General features: G+C 32.0%; 1 protein-coding gene across 1 annotated transcript in view; it reads right to left on the reverse strand.

Annotated features, from left to right (window-relative positions):
* Nucleotides 1-14,106, reverse strand: part of LOC114327016 (myogenesis-regulating glycosidase) — a 39,001-nt gene extending 24,895 nt beyond the window's left edge. Inside the window, exons 1-4 of the mRNA XM_028275511.2 lie at nt 13,892-14,106; nt 8,003-8,125; nt 7,481-7,682; nt 977-1,232 (exon numbers count right to left, since the gene is read on the reverse strand). Of these exons, the coding sequence (XP_028131312.1) occupies nt 977-1,232; nt 7,481-7,682; nt 8,003-8,125; nt 13,892-13,913 (603 nt within the window). The 5' untranslated portion in view covers nt 13,914-14,106. The remainder of the gene's footprint in view (nt 1-976; nt 1,233-7,480; nt 7,683-8,002; nt 8,126-13,891) is intronic.
* Nucleotides 14,107-20,739: the final 6,633 nt, after the last annotated feature.

Below are 20,739 nucleotides of genomic sequence, written 5' to 3' on the forward strand. Positions count from 1 at the left end.
ACCAAGGACGCCAGCTTTCCGAAAAGATCAAGAAAAGAAAAACGGCGTATTTGGGTCACATCATGGGAAACGAATAGTCCTAGTTCCTTCAACTTATAATCCAGGGTAAAATTGAATTCAAGAGAGGAATAGGACGCAATGAAAAATAGGAGTTAATGAAAAATGTGATCGCTAACCTCCATTAGTGGATTTGCATTTGAAGAAGAAGAAGAAAGGATGGAACGCCGCTAATTGTTAAACAGGAGCGCTAGAGAGAAGAGATGATCACGTCATTTCTACATGATCTTCACCGATTTTGTTGTACCAGGATCCTATCACTTAATAAACAATGGTTTCAGCAGGACGGGGCAACCTGTCACACGATTAGTCTCGTCACACGATTAGTCTAGTACTTCGCGTGGCAGTAATATTCTATAATTATACCTACTCGTCACACGATTAGTCTAGTACTTTGCGTGACAGTGATATTCTATAATTATACCTACTCGTCACTATATCGCACTCCTCAGACCTAACGCCACCTGATGCATACATATGGGGAAAGCAGAAGCAGACTGTATTTCGTACGGATTCACCATCTAACTTTGCGGAATTGAAGACTAAAATTCAAGATTTTTTCGAGTCACTCAACAACCTTAGTACACAGTCATGACTGATAATCTTGAAACTGAACGGAGGGCATCTTGAACATCTGTGTTATCAGAAACATCGTCGTAAGTAATGTTTCCAAGGCTATATGATATATTATACTAAATATAAATAATAATAAACATTTCAATATTCATTTCAGTAGGTACTGTAAGCCGCATGCTGTACTTACAAAACTTTTGTAAACATTTTTCAGTTCGTATTTTTTATTTATAAGTATAGTAAAACCCATTTATATGCAACCGCGAAGAGAAGACACGACAGGTGTTCGTTGATATGGTGCAAATGACCTTAAGAGTTTCAGTTAAATCTGTTCAGTTATACTTACCCTTGTTCTATTAAAGTACGCATGGAATGGATCACGGATATATGATTTGAAGCAAACGCTATTATTTCTCAATTTATTTTGATCAACATAAAGTGGAACATCGTCGTCTAAGAAAATGTATGAGCCTTTCGAATTTAACCAGTATCTTTCGGCGTATGGCATGCCTTTACCATTGTCAAGAACGTATGGAGAAGATCCATCAATTTCATTCGTTTGTATTGGCCAAATTAGAGAAAATATTGTTGGTCCTCCATACCTACAGAGATACACTAAGATAGATAAAAACTATCAAGAGACGAAAATTGTAATTTTACTAACAGCTAAACTACACAGAATTACCCTATAGTCTAGTAAACTAAAATTACACTACATGTAAATGAAAATGTAAATTCGTACAGGTTGAAACAAATTTTATATCAAAGTTTAGGTGGGTACAAAAGATATTTTCAAGAAAGTATCCAAATCATACAAGGGGATCATTGTTTAAATAATTAAAAAGGGGTCATTTTTGCAAAAAAATTTACTTTTTTAACTGCTGAGGTCATTCAATTACTAATGAAGGTCTATAGGATTATTTTCTGCAAAGTTGAAAGGTAAATATTTCACATAAGACTTACTAAATTAAATTTGAACCCTATTTATTTAAATAATTGTATAAAAAAGTTTAAAAACAAATTTGCAAAAAATTATTTTTAGCGTTTTCAATAAGCACTATAAAGTATCTTAATTTTACATACTAATTTGCGCTATGCAACCAGTATTAAGCAAAACAAATTGGTCGAAAAATATTTAAAATATTTTTTGAGATATTGAATTTGTTTATTAAAGATTACTCTATTTTCAATTGAAAAAACGCGGTTGTTGCCAAAGAAATTTTCACCTGTATTAAATCTTATTATTTTTATTTTTATGTATATTTTCGATAAATGTATTGATAAATTCAAATTTCAATTAAACTTCCCCCTAAAATGGCATTTGAAAATTATTCAAATTTGTTTATAACTTGTTTTTTTAATAACGTCGCGGAGATTAAATATTTTGAAATGCCGTTTCGATAATTGGGTTCCTGGGAATTTTTCACTAATTAACAATTCTTTTTGTGTTTTTTTCCTCTTCTTTTTTTTTCTTGGAGTTAAATTACTACGGGCCCATGTAGGGTTAAGTTTCATTAAGAACGTCGAATCTCTAAGTTGTAGATTCTAGACCTAAAAATATTAATATTGGTCTAAAATCACTTAAATAAAACGTGGCTACTTACTGAGTTACAGGGTGTTTTATTTAAAAATTTAAAAATTATTTATACCAAGTACTTTTAAACTTTTTGACCTATCTTTATCATACTTGGCAGAGAGTGTCGATACTATACATGCAGTCTACTAAATTGTGATAAATAAAAGTTTCTAGCTACTACCAGAGGCGTACGACAGGGGATAGTTAATGGTTGACCCTTCCCAAATTTTACGCCACTGAGGGAATTACTATTTTCGAGAAATTTTTTGATTCTCCAATACTTTACATGTAAATTATATACTCTTTACTGGTAACGATTAAGTCATTAGTTTTCGAGATACTGGACGTTGAAAATGAAACGGCATAGTTATTTTGATTCATCCATTCATCCATTTTAAACTTCCAAAATCTCTCAAATTGATGACTTTATCGATAACAATAAAGTTATTTATATACAAAGTATTGAAGAATCGAAAAATTTCGCTAAAATGGTAATCCACTCAGTGGCGTAGAATTTGGGAAAGGTCAATCATTTACTATCCCCTGTCATACGCCTCTGGCACTAGCTAGAAACGTTTATTAATAACAATTTAGTAGGGTGTATAATAGCCACACTTTCTGCCAAGTATGATAAGGACACGTCAAATAGTTTTAAAGTACTTGGTAACAATAATTTTTAAATGTTTAAATAACTCTGTAACTCAGTAAGTAGCCACCAGTAGTAGTTAAGAGATTTTAGTTAAATCTTAATATTTTTAGGTCTAGAATCTACAACTCAGAGATTTGACATTCTTAATAAAATTTAACCCTAAAAGGGCCCGTAGTAATATAACTCCAAGAAAAAAAAAAAAGAAGAAGAAAAAACGACAAAAAAATTTTGTTAATTAGTAAAGCATTCCCAGGAATCCAATTATCGAAACGGCATTTCAAAATACTTAATCCCTGCGACGTTATTAAAAAAACAACTTATAAACAAATTTGAATAATTTTCAAATGCCATTTTAGGGGGAAGTTTAATTGAAATTTGAATTTATCAATATATTTATCGGAAATATACATAAAAATAAAAATAATAAGATTTAATACAGGTGAAAATTTCTTTGGCAACAACCGCGTTTTTTCAATTGAAAATAGAGTAACATTTAATAAACAAATTCAATATCTCAAAAAATATTAAATATTTTTCGACCAATTTTTTTTGCTTAATACTGGTTGCATAGCGCAAATTAGTCTGTAAAATTAAGATATTTTATAGTGCTTATTTAAAACGCTAAAAATAACTTTTTGCATATTTGTTTTTAAGTCTTATGTGAAATATTTACCCTTCAACTTTGCAGAAAACAATCCTATAGACCTTCATTAGTAACTGAATGACCTCAGCAGTTAAAAAAGTATTTTTTTTGCAAAAATGACCCATTTTTAATTATTTAAACAATGATCCCCTTGTATGATTTGGATACTTTCTAGAAAATATCTTTTGTACCCACCTAAACTTTGATATAAAATTTGTTTTAACCTGTACGGATTTACATTTTGAGTTTTTTTTTTATTTTATTAAGCTACTATAGTTTTGCTGTTATCTGATCTAACACTAATGAGAATAAATCAGGAATAAGTAACCGAGCCTATGGGTGTAGTCTTTCTTTTACATGAAAGCGGGATCATCATGATCATCATGCCTCAACCTCTTGCATCCACTGTTGGCTATATCTCCTCCATATCCTTCCATTGTTTGTATCTTGTGCCTTCTGTGTTCAATTTTCAACTGTTTTTCTCAAGTCATACACCCATCTTTTTGGTGCTCTACGTCGGTGTCTTTTATCTTCTCTAGGTCTCCATTCTATGAGTCTTTTGGTCCACCTATTATCATTTAAACGTGCTACATATCCAGCGCATCTCCACTAGGCTTCTTGTGCAATTTTTTCTATGACATCTGCCATTTAGGTCCTCTCTCTCACTATCCTATTTGAGATATGGTACCAAATAGGATAGTGAAAGCGGGACAAGGTGGTAAAATTTGCACTCTACTGGATTCTTTTGGAAATGGGCACTCAAAAGTAAATATTTAGAATCCCTTTAGGCACCCTAGGTGGCCCCAGGAGTCGCCCGTAACAAAAAATGTGTTTTTTCGAAAACAAAATATTTTGAACTATTCTTTGCTATAAAAAATCTGAAAAATTTCATAAAAATACATCTTTATGACCAAAAACACTCTGATTTTTTCTGATTTTTGATCAATATTGAGCTTAGAAAAAGGTTTTAGGTTTTGTAGCCAATTTTTGGCAAACTTCTAAATAATTATTTTTCTTATAAATAAGTATTTCTTCCGTTTTTTTTTGAATAGCGGAGGTATAATTGGCATTTTCTCTCTGGAACATCCTCAAAATTTGAAAAAAAAACTCTTTTTTAGCGTTTCTTTATGTTTTAGCTCATCAACTTAACTGCATGTTAAAAATTACGATTTTTGATAATTTGTTTTGTTATTTCTAATAATGGGAACAGGTCTGCCATTTTCAGATATACGCCAGTCAATGGGAGCAAAATTAGGATATTACCTCCGAATTCTATCCTACTGCATGGATTTTAATGAAATTTTGGGAAAAGCCTCTACTTATCTCCTAATTCAAAGTCTACCCTACGCCGATGTGTGCTTTTATCTTGGGGGTGGTTCCCATCCCTTCTGGGGGTAGAAAATTTCTTGGTTTAAATAACCACGGAAGTGGCTAGAGAACTTAATTGTAAGCAAAAACTGTGTTGGAATTCAACTTTATTATTTTTGTTAAGTGTTAGAAGAAACATGTGGAGTCCTTTCTTAATGGGTGGCCGATTCTACGAAACTATTTAGGTCGTATACACTCTTACGTAAAATTGCATAAAAGTATCGTGTTACAAGACATATGGATGTGAGAACGATGTTAGTAGTTTTGTGTTTGATATTTTTATTTTAGTCTAGAAGTGTATTTTGTACAAGACACATCTTAATTTTTTTCGTTGTATATTATTATAATACGGCTGGGTTATAAAATAAATAGTTTGTTTACGTTTATTTGTACCTTTTATTATCTGCCATTTCTAATAAACTGTCCTTTAATTTTTTTTTGAAAATTCAATATTTTTTGAGTTATTCGTGGTTGAAAACTGGCGATTTTCATTGAAACATAACACCTTTTCGAAAGGTTTTTTGCAAATATCTTAAAAACTATGCATCTAACTAAAAAACTGTATAAAACATTTTTGTTGCTTATAGAAAACTAAAGAGACTAGTTCCTTAATAAATCTTCTAGCTATAATATAAAAAGGGATCGGATATGTGGTAGGTGAAAATAATTTATTTTTTTGGTGCATGCTCAAATCGTTGTATTCAACTTGAAATAACAGAAAACAGTCGATTTTAGGTGTATAATGTTAAGAAAACCTTTTGTAGTGCTTAAAAAGTTCTTTAAAATGAGCAATATTAAAGGTATATTGCATTCAAACTAAGCGAGATATGCTTAAAAAAATTGATGATTAATGTATTTTAAGAAAAAATGAGAAGAATATTTTTTACCTCTCATCCACCAGAACTTTAATGCATCATTTTACTTCTACAATACCTTGTATTATAGTATTATGGACAGGTTCAAAAAGTTTGAGGAGTTTAAAATGAATGGTTTTTGAAAAAAAAAATAAGATCAATTTATAGAGCGCATTTTTAGATTTCCTTAAAAATCTTCTTTTTCTACATGTAACTTGAAAATGATAAGAGACACAATAATAAAACACAAAACAAAATTTTTATTCAACAAAATACTACATTTTTGTGCGGTACCATTTTTTCGTATCCCTTATCATTTTCGAGTTACATGGAGTAAAAGGAAGATTCTTAAGAAAATTTAAAAATGCGCTCTATAATTTGATCTTATTTTTTTCAAAGACTATTCATTTTAAACCCGTCCAACTTTTTGAACATAGAAACAACACTATAATAAAAAGTATTGTAGAAGGAAAACGATCCATTTAAATTCTGATGGATGAGGGGTTAAATGTACTTCACATTTTTTTTTAAATTCCATTAGTCATCAATTTTTTTTGCAGCATATCTCGCTTACTTTGAATGTAACCGACATTTTAATGTTGCTCATTCTAAATGTCTTTTCAATCACTACAAAAGGTATTGGTAGCATTGTACAACTAAAATCGACCGTTTCTCTTTTATTTTAAGTTGAATACACCGATTTCAGCATGCACCAAAAAACAAACTTTTCTCACCTACCATATCTCTTTTTGTATTATAACTAGAAGATATATGAAGGAACAAATCTCTTTGTTTTTTTTATGAGCTACAAAAATGTTTTGTATAGTTTTTTTCGTTAGATGAATAGATATTACGGTATTCGCAAAAAACTGCCCAAAAAGGTGTAATTTTTCAATGAAAACGGCCAATTTTCAACCACAAATAACTCAAAAATTATTGAGTTTTCAAAAAAAATTATTGAACAGTTTTTGCTAAGAATTCACTTCCGTGGTTTTTTTGACCAACAAATTTTGCACCCCCGAGAGGGGGTGGGAAACACCCCCAAGATAAAAGCGCACATCGACATAGGGTAGACTTTGTTTCTGGAGCTATTCTCTACTTATTGTGAAAATATTAAATAAATCAGTATAGTAGGATGGAATTCGGAGCCAAATAACCTCATTGAATGCCCTAATAAGAACAAGGTCAAACTACGATAAATTCCCATTTTTAATATTTTCCCATGATTTAGCACATAACCTCAACTACATGTGATTAAAGAACGATTTTTCATATACCTTTTCCGTTTTTTTTCTTATAGAAGGATCATGTTGACCATTTTCAGACAAGGTCATACTTGGTATGTTTTTTACATAACATAGTATTTAATCATTGTGCCTCTATTCAGTTTATGGTTCAGAAAATATTTTATACGGAGATTTTAAACAGCCACTGTATCTCTAAAATACAGTTGATAAAGTTTTATTTTCTTCTTGATGTACCTTTCCGTGACGAATGTTGGCGATAATCACGGCAATTTTTACATTATCTGCAGCAGTACGGAAAAGCAGCACAATGTTGTGTTGAACCAGGTTCTGAGGTATTTCCGCCAGGATTTTCTTTTTCTTCCTGGACCTCGCTTTCGAAATATCTTTCCTTGAAAAGAGACACCATCAAAAGGACGGAGAAAAAGTAACATCGCAGCATTTTTACTTTTATACAAAGATAGAGTTTTATCTAGAATAGGAAGTTTTATCTATAATATACTAATAATTAATTACCATTTAACACCTTCAGTAAGATCGTAACAGTCTTGGAAAGCTCTTCGTGTGTTAAACGTTTTCCACTTCAGCCTAAATCCAGCTGAAATAGGCTCAACACTAAAATTGGAGTCATTAATTACACAGACTTGTGTACCAATACAGTCCACGTTAGAAAAGTTAATACCGCGGCCTAAGATGCCTTCCAACTTCTTTATTTTGCCTTGAAGATAAAGAAAAATATTATTTATAAAAAGAGAATAGTTTTAGTTTTTCATTTAAATGTGGTCAATAGGGCTTTTCGTTCACAGTCATTTGTGTCGAGCTTCTGTCATGTGTCACATAATATTAATATATCTACGTCATACGTCTTTGGTTTGTATCATTGGTATACACCACACTGGTATACACCAATAACGTACGACGTAGATTAATATTATGTGACACATGACAGAAGCTCGAAACAAATGACAATCGATGAAAAGCCCTATAAGAGATAAAAAATAAATCAATAAAAATTTCGTGTATTTATTGAAAACTTACCATCGTATGCAGCAAAACTAATCCCATTTGATTTTGGCTCGAGTTGCAAGGTGATGTTACCATTTTTAACTACGATTCCTCTTATACTGTGTAGTGTTGTCAAGAATATCAAAAAAGTAAACACTGAAATTAAATATAATGACATTTTTATTGTTTAAATATTCCATCGAGAACATAAAGTTAATGGTAGCTCGTTAGAAAACCTGTCTCGAATATCGCTGTCTGTCGTAGAGAATAGAAGATAACAAGACGAGAGAAATCAATATAGAAAAATACACTTTTGAAAGAGTTCAACAATTTAAATATTTGGAAGTAATTGTGGATGACAAAAATAAGAGGAATGATGAAGTAACGGAGCGAATACTAGCAGGCAGCAAAACATACTGGAGATATAATAGGCTAATGAAGGACAAGAACTTATCCAGAAATACAAAACTGAAAATATAGGAAACTCATACAGAAGTAAAAACTTCAAGTTGTATTCAAGTATAATACTGGTATAAAAATTGTTTATTAAAACTTCATAAAATGTCGTGCAAAACGTTTTCGTTCTAATTCAGAACATCTTCAGTGCCTTTTCTTATGAACTTTTATGTACCTTATCCTCTTTCAGATTCTTTTAGACTATACTTAACAATAGGGTATTGCACACCTAAATTCATTAGCTTACATTCATTCACAGTTCTTACAGATCTTAAGATTTAAGTTTATAATTTTATATACACCATTCTCTTTTTTTTATTTTTCCACCTTCATGACAAGCAACCCCCATTACTCAGCTATTTAAATTTAATTTTATATTACAGTTGAGTCCGCGAGTCTTTACCCGTGCGTCATTAATACCTGGCGAGATAAAACACATACTTTTTATTTAGCATCATTCTCTTCCACGCATGAAATTAATGACAAACCAGCTGCCGTCTGTTATTAAGTAAAAACACATGTTATTTTTATGAATGATTTAGACTCAGTGCATTGAAAAGAGATAGGTACAAAGAAAGACTATTGGGGATGTCTTCACATATTTTAAGTACAATTTCTGACGTTTTGGTTTGTTTACTTTTGTGGCTGTCAGTTTGTTGAATTTTTTGCTGTTATTCTGTCGAATTTTTGCATTTTGAAGTTTTTTTATAGTATACAAATAGTTGTTTTCACAACAAATTTTATATTGGAGTTAGAAATTGTTTGATAAGTGTATGTTATTTTACGATAAATTTTGACAACGTACAAAGCTAACCTCATTGTTGGCACAGTTAAATGCTTGTGTTTAAGGTTCCGCCAAAGTGAATAAAATAACAAAAAGAAAATATGTTATTGAATTTTTTTATAAATTGTTTATTTATTTATTAATCAATGATAATAAAATAATTTATTAAGCTACTTTAAGTGTAGCTGTAATTATGCACCAAAATTTTAAAGCACAAATTAATTTTGACATTCTATTTATTTGATAACGTCAAATTTTATACTATAACCCGTGATCGGAATAATATCCACTTGCCGTTGCGTTTAGTAAATTTCCGACTTATTTCGTATGCTTTAATAAATGATGACGCACGGGCAAAGACTCGCGGACTCAACTGTAGTTCTTTTTACATCTGTCTTAATTCACTTGGTCATCTCTGTTATGTAAGTTTATAAACTTTTGCACTAAAAATATATCACACTTAGTTCAGTTTGTTCACTCCACTACCTTTTAGCGAATCCAAAGTAATAGTTCGCTATCTTAGATACTCAGTCAATTTAAATTCTCCGTTACACATTGACATTAACACACAATACTAGTTAGCTCTCATTTTATTTTTCACTCACACACTAACCACTTCGTCTGGAAGCCTATCATGGTAATTGAATTATTTTAGTCCATCGAAAACAAAAAGTTCAATTAGATTTTGCTGTCACATATTTTATTTCTCCTTTTCGTTATTAATTTCATTACATAATTTTATTCAATTTACGACTAAGTTTTCACTCTAATGGCATATAACATATCCCACCAGAATGAAAACAATGGGAACCTTCTCTGGTTACACCTCCGAGGCTTCTACAATTTGCAAGCCATACGGATGCTGAGACTAAGGAAGATGAGGGAATTCTACAATTTACAATTCAGCGCGGTAAAATTCCAACGAGACTGGTTCCCTTCATACTCCACACAGAGTAAATGTAAATCAAAAATGAATAACCATTTTCAATTTCGTTGCAAAACGAAAATACAGCCGAACCATATTCCAGTCCAATCAGAGAGTGCTGCAAGCACCTCTACCGGTTTCGAAACTTATTAGTCTCTCATCAGGAGGCACATATGCTGCTCTCCCTGATCCAACCAAAACAAACCCCAGCGTGCAGTCCCGAATTGCAACGAACGAAATGGCATAGATGCCCTAGCGGCAACTGCTAGCAAAAGACTAAGTTTTCACTCTAATGGCATATAACATATCCCACCAGAATGCAAACAATGGGAACCTTCTCTGGTTACACCTCCGAGGCTTCTACAATTTGCAAGCCATACGGGTGCTGAGGCTAAGGAAGATGAGGGAATTCTACAATTTACAATTCACGTCACATCTGCTCAGCGCGGTAAAATTCCAACGAGACTGGTTCCCTTCATACTCCACACAGAGTAAATGTAAATCAAAAATGAATAACCATTTTCAATTTCGTTGCAAAACGAAAATACAGCCGAACCATATTCCAGTCCAATCAGAGAGTGCTGCAAGCACCTCTACCGGTTTCGAAACTTATTAGTCTCTCATAAGGAGGCACATATGCTGCTCTCCCTGATCCAACCAAAACAAACCCCAGCGTGCAGTCCCGAATTGCAACGAACGAAATGGCATAGATGCCCTAGCGGCAACTGCTAGCAAAAGACTAAGTTTTCACTCTAATGGCATATAACATATCCCACCAGAATGAAAACAATGGGAACCTTCTCTGGTTACACCTCCGAGGCTTCTACAATTTGCAAGCCATACGGATGCTGAGACTAAGGAAGATGAGGGAATTCTACAATTTACAATTCACGTCCCATCTGCTCAGCGCGGTAAAATTCCAACGAGACTGGTTCCCTTCATACTCCACACAGAGTAAATGTAAATCAAAAATGAATAACCATTTTCAATTTATTCAATTTATTATTTAAAATTATTTCTTTAACATTAACGTTCACTTCCTGATCTGTATTCTTTTAGTTACTTTAATTTTTCCACAATTCCTCTCCCATTTTTAACAAACAGAATTAATTAATCATTACAATAGTAGGCATCTAAATCTTAACATTTCCCATCATGTTAGGCAACCAACAGTACATTTCTCTAAAAACATTTAAAATTAGAATTTTTGCTTGATTTAGCCTCCAATCCTTCCACGTCAGGTCATTAATTGTTTACTATGTAGTATATATCTCATTTCATTAAACAAAATTAAACTTTCACCTTATCATTTTACAATCGATGATGTCACATTTTCAACCATGAAACATACCCACCTTATATCCAACAATCCAAAAGTTTTTTCTGGAATAGAGAGTTGCTAATTTAGACATTACAATAGATTCTAATTTTTTTAAAAAAATTATAAACAATTTTAATTACATTTTCAAACAGTTTTTAACAACCATTACATTTTAATTAAATCAAAAATTAAAATCACACTTTTTAAAGTTCTTAACCAAAAATTGACTTTACCTTGTCTTATCATGTCACTCTTTGTCATATTGAAAGTCCATTTCCTATTTTATTAGTTGGTCTGTGCCCATTGAACTGGCAAGTACCTAGTTTTTTCGAGTAGGGGAGCATAATGCCCTTTAAGCATGTTCTTAATTTAATCTTGTAACATCGACTGGTAGTCATCATATGTTTACAAAATTTAAAATGTAAACCATGTATCATAAAGTTACCACTTTAAATAGTGTGCTAGTTTCAATTACTTAGTAGAATGTATGTATTCTCCACATGTTTTTCTTATTAACAGTCACAATTTTAACCGTTTGCCTGAATCTAACGTGGAAATACTTCATTCTAGGCACTGAAGATGTTCTGAATTAGAACGAAAACGTTTTGCACGACATTTTATGAAGTTTTAATAAACAATTTTTATACCAGTATAGAACTTGAAGTTTTTACTTCTGTATGAGTTTTTTTAAACTATGGTATACAGCCAACTATTGAGATTTTCCCATTGATTTTATGAAAATATATAATTGCAATCAGACCAGTAGTTACATATGCAGCAGAGATAATGTGCCTCACAGAGAAAGATGAAGAAAAATTAAGAATATTAGAAAGGAAACTCGGGTTCTAGAAATTCTAGAAAATGAAAACGGAGATATGAGAAGAAGAATGAACTATGAACTAAGAGACACAATGAACGGAGAAGATATAGTTAGATTTATTAAAGCGCAGAGACTGAGATGACTAGGACACATACAGACAAGGAAAACCGACCTATCGATTAAGAAGGCCACCAGATGGAAGCCGGGAACTGAAAGACCAAGGGGAATACCCAGAGAGAAATGAGAGGACCAAGTAATGCAGCATAGGCCATGTTGAACACGGATTTTGGAGACTGAAACACCAAAACATATAAGGCAGACACCAGTAGGGAGAAAGTCAAAGGGGAGACCCAAACTTAGATACATGGAACAAGTGGAACAAGATATGAAAACACTTAAGATTACCAACTGGAAAAACAAAGCAAGGAACAGAACAGAATGGCGGAAAATCCTAGAACAATCCAGGACCCAAAAAGGGTTGTCGAGCTAATGATAATGATGAATTAATGAAAGACATCAAAATCCTGAGAGTGAGAGACTGGAGGGAACTATGCACATATCGAAACGAGTGGAAGAATATTGTAACGAAAGCCAAGTCATACAACAAACTTTGACAACACATAAGTGGAATGCGGAATGATTCACCGCAATAAGAGAATCAGAGAGCTCTAAGTAAGAGCGGCAAACATCCCATCCAGAATGAAAAGCCTTGGTGATGATGGTATAGCTGTCTACAAAACTGATGAATTGAATTTATCTAATGCCCCCAATACGTTTTATTGTTGTAATTAACGTTTATTTTATGTATGTATACTTAAATCATTCAATATCTATAAAAGTATATTTTATATGTTTTTTCTTATACAGTGTTTTAATTTGAAAAGGTACGACCCTCTATAATTAAGTCCCTAAATAAAACCTAAAAATATGCAAAAACATGCCAAATTAATTTATGAGGGAGACATTTTGTAGATCACTTTTCAACTAAATTACAGCATCCCTCTAGCGGGGGTGGACACAACCTTCAAAATTTTTAATGGAAAGAGAGATTGAGTGATACCTCAATTTAAAGGCCGTTTAACCACCTTTTCAAAATGAGCATTTAATATTATTTTTCTTTTTAATACTTTTGAAAAAATGAAGTGAAACCGTAAAGGTATTAAATATCGAGTTCAGAACTCCAATTTTTTTTTTGTAGTATTCAACTCCAAATTGAATATTTTTTAAAATATTTGAGTAATTTGAGTATTTTTCGGAGAACTTTTGGAAAAATCAAGTAAAACCGTAAATATATTAAGTATCCAGTTAAGAACAAATTTTTTGGAGTACCTATTGAGTCCAACATTTCTCCAAAAGTACTGAAAAGAAATATAACGTATGTGGTATTTTTGAAAAGATAATTGAACGACCTTTAAACTGAATATTCCCAGAAAAATATTCTCAGAATAATTTCTTTATATTTTTTGACAACGATTTTCGAAGTGGCAATCGAAACGTCAAGCATTAGTTAATTAAAAATGTAATTTTCATTACAACAACCATTGTGGCTCAATCCTATAAAAACCTAATACTTTTAAATTATTATTTTCTTATAAGTCAATACATATTTTGCTTACATTTATGGCATCCTTTCGACATCACTATTTTAGGTAAACTACTAATTATATCAACTAAATTGTCCACTTAACCCAGTACCGCAGCAAAAATATGCTTTAGTAGATAAATGGGAAAACAAAATAATTATGTTATCATTCTTGACATTCTAGAAATGATAAATCGAACACTTCGAGTCGACTTCAAGTCGAGTCAATAAAAACGATAATATCGGCAAGTGGTGGTAATTATTATTTTATCAATCTTAGAATAAAATTAAATGTAACTAATTAATTTTCGTTTGGAAACGTTTCGAAATCATTCGAAGCCTTTGTTCTTCCAAAACTACAATTTTTTAATTACCGTATATTGTGATTTTCGTTTCGAAACGTTTCGAAATCATTCGAGGCCTTTGTTCTTCCAAAATTACGATTTTTTAATTACCGTGTATTATTGATTACACAATATTGTAAATATACATGCTGTTTTATTAATATTTGGAAATACTTTAACTGTAGATCCTTAGGCTCAAAAGATAAGTAGACCAGGGCGCATCTGTAAAAATATTAGTACATTTGGACGTTGAGAGGTGACTCAAATTTTTTTGCAGAAATTGCTTGAAAATAACTCAATTAATAATATTTGAGTTTTCCTCCCTCTCAAAAAAGTCCGGAACATTGTTTAAATAATCAAAATGTCAAAAAATGATGGAAAAATTCGATTTTTTTCTTCGTTTTTTGATTATAACTTTAAAAGTATTCATTTCCGAGAAAAGTTATACTGACATAAAAGTTGCGTAATTAAATTTCCTACAATATAGAATTAGTCAAAAATTTAAAAAATAGTCACCCTTGTTGAAAAATGGCAATAATTACGAAAAAACCATACAAAAACAAGTATTCGCATTTTACGTTTTTCAACCATTTATGCTACACTTAGGCCCTTCATATTTTACCCAGAACAACTTTATGATACAGTAAAATAATGCTGTAAATTTAATTAAGATCGGTTTAATAGACTTTGCAAAATAAATTTTGCAATCCAGCTTTCGAAAAAAAATTCATTTTTTCAAAATGTTACAGGACTGAAAATAAAGCAGATAGCAAGTTGAAATTTTTTTGCTTATAGAAGTGTACTGTACCTTTCATTTGCAATTTGCAAAACTAAAATCAATTAACTACCACGGCGTCAGAAATTTTTTTAAATGAACATTAATTATTGGTGCTACGCGCAGGACAGCGGATAGTTTGCTCTGATTGGGCATTCCAATGACCTTTAATAATGATTGATACATTTGAATTTTTATTACATTTCGATATAGATAAATAAATTTGTTTATTGCAAAATAAAAACATAATATACTCTATCCTTTGAAATAACACTTTTTTAGCAAAAACTTTCTTTGTTCATATATTTTAAATTAGGGAATAAAAGTTTATTATTTTTAAACATATGCAAGGGTTTAAACAATATTTCACAAACAATAATTAAATTAGTTTGATTTTTGTGGAATTAAAATATTAAAATACAACAAAATATAGAGTAAGAAAATAATATATTAGATAAAGATTGGAAGAAATTTTGGTGGAAATCAACTTGTGTGAAACGAACACCGCTGTCCTGCGCGTAGCACCAAAAATTAATGTTTATTTAAAAAATTTCCTGACGCCGTAATAATTAATCGATTTTAATTTTGCAAATTGCAAAGAAAAGGTACAGTACACTTCTATAAGTAAAAATAAATTCAACTTGCTATCTGCTTTATTTTCAGTCTTGCAACATTTTAAAAAAATAATTTTTTTTGCGAGAGCTGGATTGCAAAATTTATTTTGCAAAATCTATTAAACCGATCTTAATGAAATTTACAGTGTTGTTTTACTATATCATAAAGTTGTTCTGGGTAAAATATGAAGGTCCTAAGTGTAGCATAAATGTTTGAAAAACGTAAAATTCGAATACTTGTTTTTGTATGTTTTTTTCGCAATGATTGCTATTTTGCAACAAGGGTGACTACTTTTTAAATTTTTAACCAATTGTATATTGTAGGAAATTTAATTACCAAACTTTTATGTCAATATAACTTTTTTCAAAAATGAATAGTTTAAGAATTATAATCAAAAAACCAATTGAAAAATCGAATTTTTCCTTCCTATTTTGACATTTTGATTATTTAAGCAATGTTCCGGACCATTTTGAGTGGAAGGATAACTCCAATATTATTATTTGAGTTATTTTCAAGCAATTTCTGCAAAAAAATTTGTGTTCATGGGTATTCTTTCATTTTTCCGACTGTATTTGATTTTAAAAATGGTTTTATTGCTGTTTTAAAATAATTTTGGTTCGCAAAAAAAGTTATAAAATGGTAATAAATCGGTGAATTCGGACATTTTTGACTATATTTAAATCACATCGTTGTACCAAAATTAATAGTTAAGGTGGTATGACACAATGTTAAAATTTATATAGTTTTTAGGTACAGTTACCGTCACTATTTCAAAACCAATCTTCAACTTAGGGGTATGTACGTGAACTGTAGACTTTCTATTTTAATAGTATCTAGTTAAAATTTCCAAAGAAAGCAGTATATTTTTTATAACTGTACATAAAGGAGTCCATGTCATAATTTACTTAGTAACTTGCTATAAAAATTCGTTTTGCATAATAATTTTTGAACTTGGGTGGAAAATAACTACCAGAAACGATTAACTATGCAAAAAGCTTTATTTTAAACAAAATTTCATTGTCCATACTGCCATAATTTTTAAATTAACTGTACCTAAAAGTAAAAATTTTAGTTAAAAGCTGCAATCTGGGGATTTTGTTGAAATTACAGCAATAAGTTGGCATTTTTCTAGTGATAAATTAGTTCCGCTGTCACTTAATAGATGAGAAGATGAGTTCACGTGTCATTTAGTAGATGGCAGCAGTGATGTATTAAATGGAGACAGATGCGCGTTTGCCGGATTTTAAGAAAATCTACAAACAATTGAAAACGAGTTTTGTAACCACGGAAATACAATGAATCACTCGGTTTTGTTTAGAAAGGTGGCCCCACCCCCTCCCAGTACGCATTTTGGACCTTGTTTGACTTTCACTTTCAATCATGATTGTATAACGTCACAGTGTCTTAACAATACAAATATACATTTTTTATGCTTGAAACCGTGACGTTATACGAATGGTTGAAAGTTAAACGAGGTTCAAAATGACTCAAAGTGTTTACTGGGGGATTATACTAGTTTTGACATAATACATAAATAACATAAGTAAGCTCTAGTATGTTATGTGGGGCGGATCTAAAAACAATTTCAGTTTTATTCACTTTCTGGCAAATTTAATTTTTATAAGGCCGCAAATAATGCATTGTTCGGATACAATTAGCGTCTCTTTGTAAAGACGATGACGTCGACATTTTTACACACATTACACATGCCAATGGCCATTAGTATTTGTTGAGGCATTATCCTAATAAAAAAATTGTAGACAAAACAATATTGTATAATCATTGATTAATTTATGTCAAATATTTCCGTAAGTGAAAAAAAATATTGAAATTTACTGGAGTAATAATTAGATAAACCGATATGCAGACGATACAGTTGTGGTTGCTAGCAGTATCGACAGGCCTGTCATACCCGGGTACCTACAAAGAGCGAGTGAAAAAAGAGATTTTAACCATCAACATAAATAAAACAAAAATGGACACTGGTGAGCAAAACTCAAAAACCTGCCAGACAATTGAAAATAAAAAACCAATTCAACACGTAGAAGTATATGTATACCTTGGAACAGTCGTCAACTAGAAATGGGATCAAACAACCGAAATACGATGTAGAATTGAAAAGGCCAGAGCTACATTTAACATGAGAAATATATTCAATCATTGCGACATATCTGTCCCACTAAAAATACGGCTGCTAAAATGCTATGTATTTCCAGTCTTGTTGTATGGAGCAGAGACCTGGACAATAACGGAAACATTATCGAAAAGGCTAGAGGTATTCGAAATGTGGGTGTACCGACTTATCCTCAAAATGTCCTGGACGACTCACACTACCAACGTAGAGGTATTGCGCTGAGGAGAAAACAAAAATGAGAAATCTGTTTCACAATAGAAACGGAAACCTGAATACCTCGATCATATTATGAGACATGATAAATATCGTATACTGCCACTGACAATACAGAGTAAAATAGAGAGCAAACGTGGACCCAGAAGAAGAAGACACTCATGGCTTCAAAATTTACGCCAATGGTTTGGACTAACGTGCCAATGTCCGCAACGGACGAGGCGCATGAAGAAGAAGAAGAAGAATTTAAAATGAGATATTCTTCTTCTTACGGTGCTTATTCGTTCCGAATGTTGGCGATCAGCATGGCTATCCTAACTTTGCATGCTGCTATTCGGAATAGTCTGTTTGTCGATGTAGGTATTGAACCAGTTTCTCAGATATATTCTTCTCCCTGGTCCTCTCTTCCCAATACCTTGCCCTGAAGAATGAGTAGCGGCAATCTCTATTCATTCCTCATAACATGGCCAAGATATTCTACTTTGCGCTCTTTGATAATAATGTGTGTTAATAATCTCGCATTCCTTGCCCATTCTACGTAAGACCTCAACATTAGTCACACGACCCATCCACGAAATTCTTAAAATGCGACTGTAATACCACATCTTGAATGCCTTGAGTTTTCTTAAAGAAGTTTCGGAAAGAGTCCAGGCTTCTACTCAGTATAATAATCTAGAAAATACATAGGATCTGATAATAGAAATTTTGTTAACAAGTGGTAAATGTGACTTCTGAAACGAGACTTCATCATTATGAACGCTGATCTCGCTTTTCCTATGCGTTGTTTTATTTCACTAGAGTGGTCTCATTGACTGTTTATGTAGGTACCAAGGTATGTGTAGTTGTCCACTCTGTCAATTGGTTGTTGGTTAACCAAAAGCCGTGTATGTAATATATTTCGCTCTTAATGACTACCATTACTTTCTTTTTTTTTCGTATTGAAATTCCATGTTCACTACTTATGTCTTATATGCGTGACATTATTCTTTGCAAATCATCTAGGCTATCTGCAAAAACTACTGCGTCGTCGGCATATCTAATGTTGTTTAGATCTATCATCTAATCCAGTTTCCTCCAAGATAATTTATGAGTATGTGCAGCTTATCATGTTGTACTCTATCAAATGCCTTTTTGTAGTCGATAAAACAAATATATAGCACTTAGACAGTCAATAGAGCCTCTCGGGTGCCTAAGGGCAAGGCATTGCGGAATCAAATCTTTGTCCGTGATACTTGTTCTTCGCATTTTTTATATAGGTATTCTGCAGTATATTACTTTTAAAAATGTTTTAAGTAAGTGGTTCATTAGGCTAATTATTATTCTGCCTCGCATGTTGAAATGAGAAATGAAATGAAAATGTGAAATTTTCCGAGGAAGAAACTTTCCCTGTTGAAAAAACATTCAATATGAAAAAAGTTATTGTAGTGACTCTGTTTTTCAATTGACTTACGTATTTTACATTTATTAAAAATACTAATTTTATACTCGATCTTCATTCTGAGAATTAGCATAATTCTTTTTTGGTCATTTAGATAGGCACTTACTTGTATTTCAAATAATTATTGCAAATTTCTTTAGTTTGAAATAAATCCTTTTGAGCAGGTAAAGAATTACGGATTGCCGTATAATACAATATTAAATAATAAACTATATCCAAATGAATGAACGTTTAGTATCTATTAATGAGAATTTACCCTAGGCAGGTAAAGAAAGGATTAACAACTGTCGTCTGTAAATACAAAGTACGATTAAGATCGAGATGTGCCGAGCCTAAGTTGCAATACATGGCATCAATGCGGTGTCGTTCAGAGAACTAAATTTAATAATAAAATATATGTACGTGCTGCCATCTATTCAAAGAACTGTTAAACGTTAGTTTAAAAATTGGCCACCTATTTTGACCATAGCGTACTAATACCCCCTTAAAAGGTTTTAACTACACTTAAAAATGAAAGTGTGATCGATGCATGTATGTTTCTATAAAAGTTAAAAATAAACTAAATTATTCGCCAAGGCCGTGATCCACGCACTAAGCCACCGCGGCCCGGCGCCTACTTGTCGCGACATGCTGCCGACTGCCGAGCTTGTGCTGACATGAAACCATACCGCACCCGTTCCTCACCTCACAGCTCACAGTCGGTCCGGTCAGTCAGTCCTCAACAATAACAATCAACATAACATGGCGTCTACCAAAACTTCTAAGCGTTTGAGTCTTTGTCCAATTCTTGGTAAGTCAAAACCTTTAAGTGAAAGTGTTTTTTACCCACACATAAAGATGTTTTGTTAGCATGCATTGAGGAAACATCAAATTCTGCGAAAAATGTACCCTTTTCTGAGATATCTCATTGTGTTGGTAATCAAATAGAAAAAATTTACAGTAAAGCTTCTATACCAACTGTAAGTCATCAACGTGTTGTAAAATTAATTAAAGATTTGCATGACAAGTATTTTACTTTGAAAAAATCATTAAATCGTGATAAACAAAAACCAAACTTTAAGAAAAAGCTTAACGAGTTTGTCAGTGAAGTCAATAACAAACTTTTTGACATTGCTTTCTGCAAATGTGTTATGCATTTTACGTGTTCATGTGGTAAGAGTCCAAACTCTTGTAATTGTAAAATAGTTATGGATTGTAGGTGTGATAAGGAAAAGAAAATCCCTATTATTGAGAGAGAATTTATCTATGACCAACGAAATATGAGGTTAAGGTATATTGGTTCCTTGGACAGAGTAGAGACAAATAAGTTAATTAAAAGAGATCAACGATTACAAATCTGTAAGAAACCTAAAATTGATGAACC

This window comes from Diabrotica virgifera, chromosome 1 (assembly GCF_917563875.1).
Source record: "Diabrotica virgifera virgifera chromosome 1, PGI_DIABVI_V3a".
In the NCBI taxonomy this organism is placed as follows: domain Eukaryota; kingdom Metazoa; phylum Arthropoda; class Insecta; order Coleoptera; family Chrysomelidae; genus Diabrotica; species Diabrotica virgifera.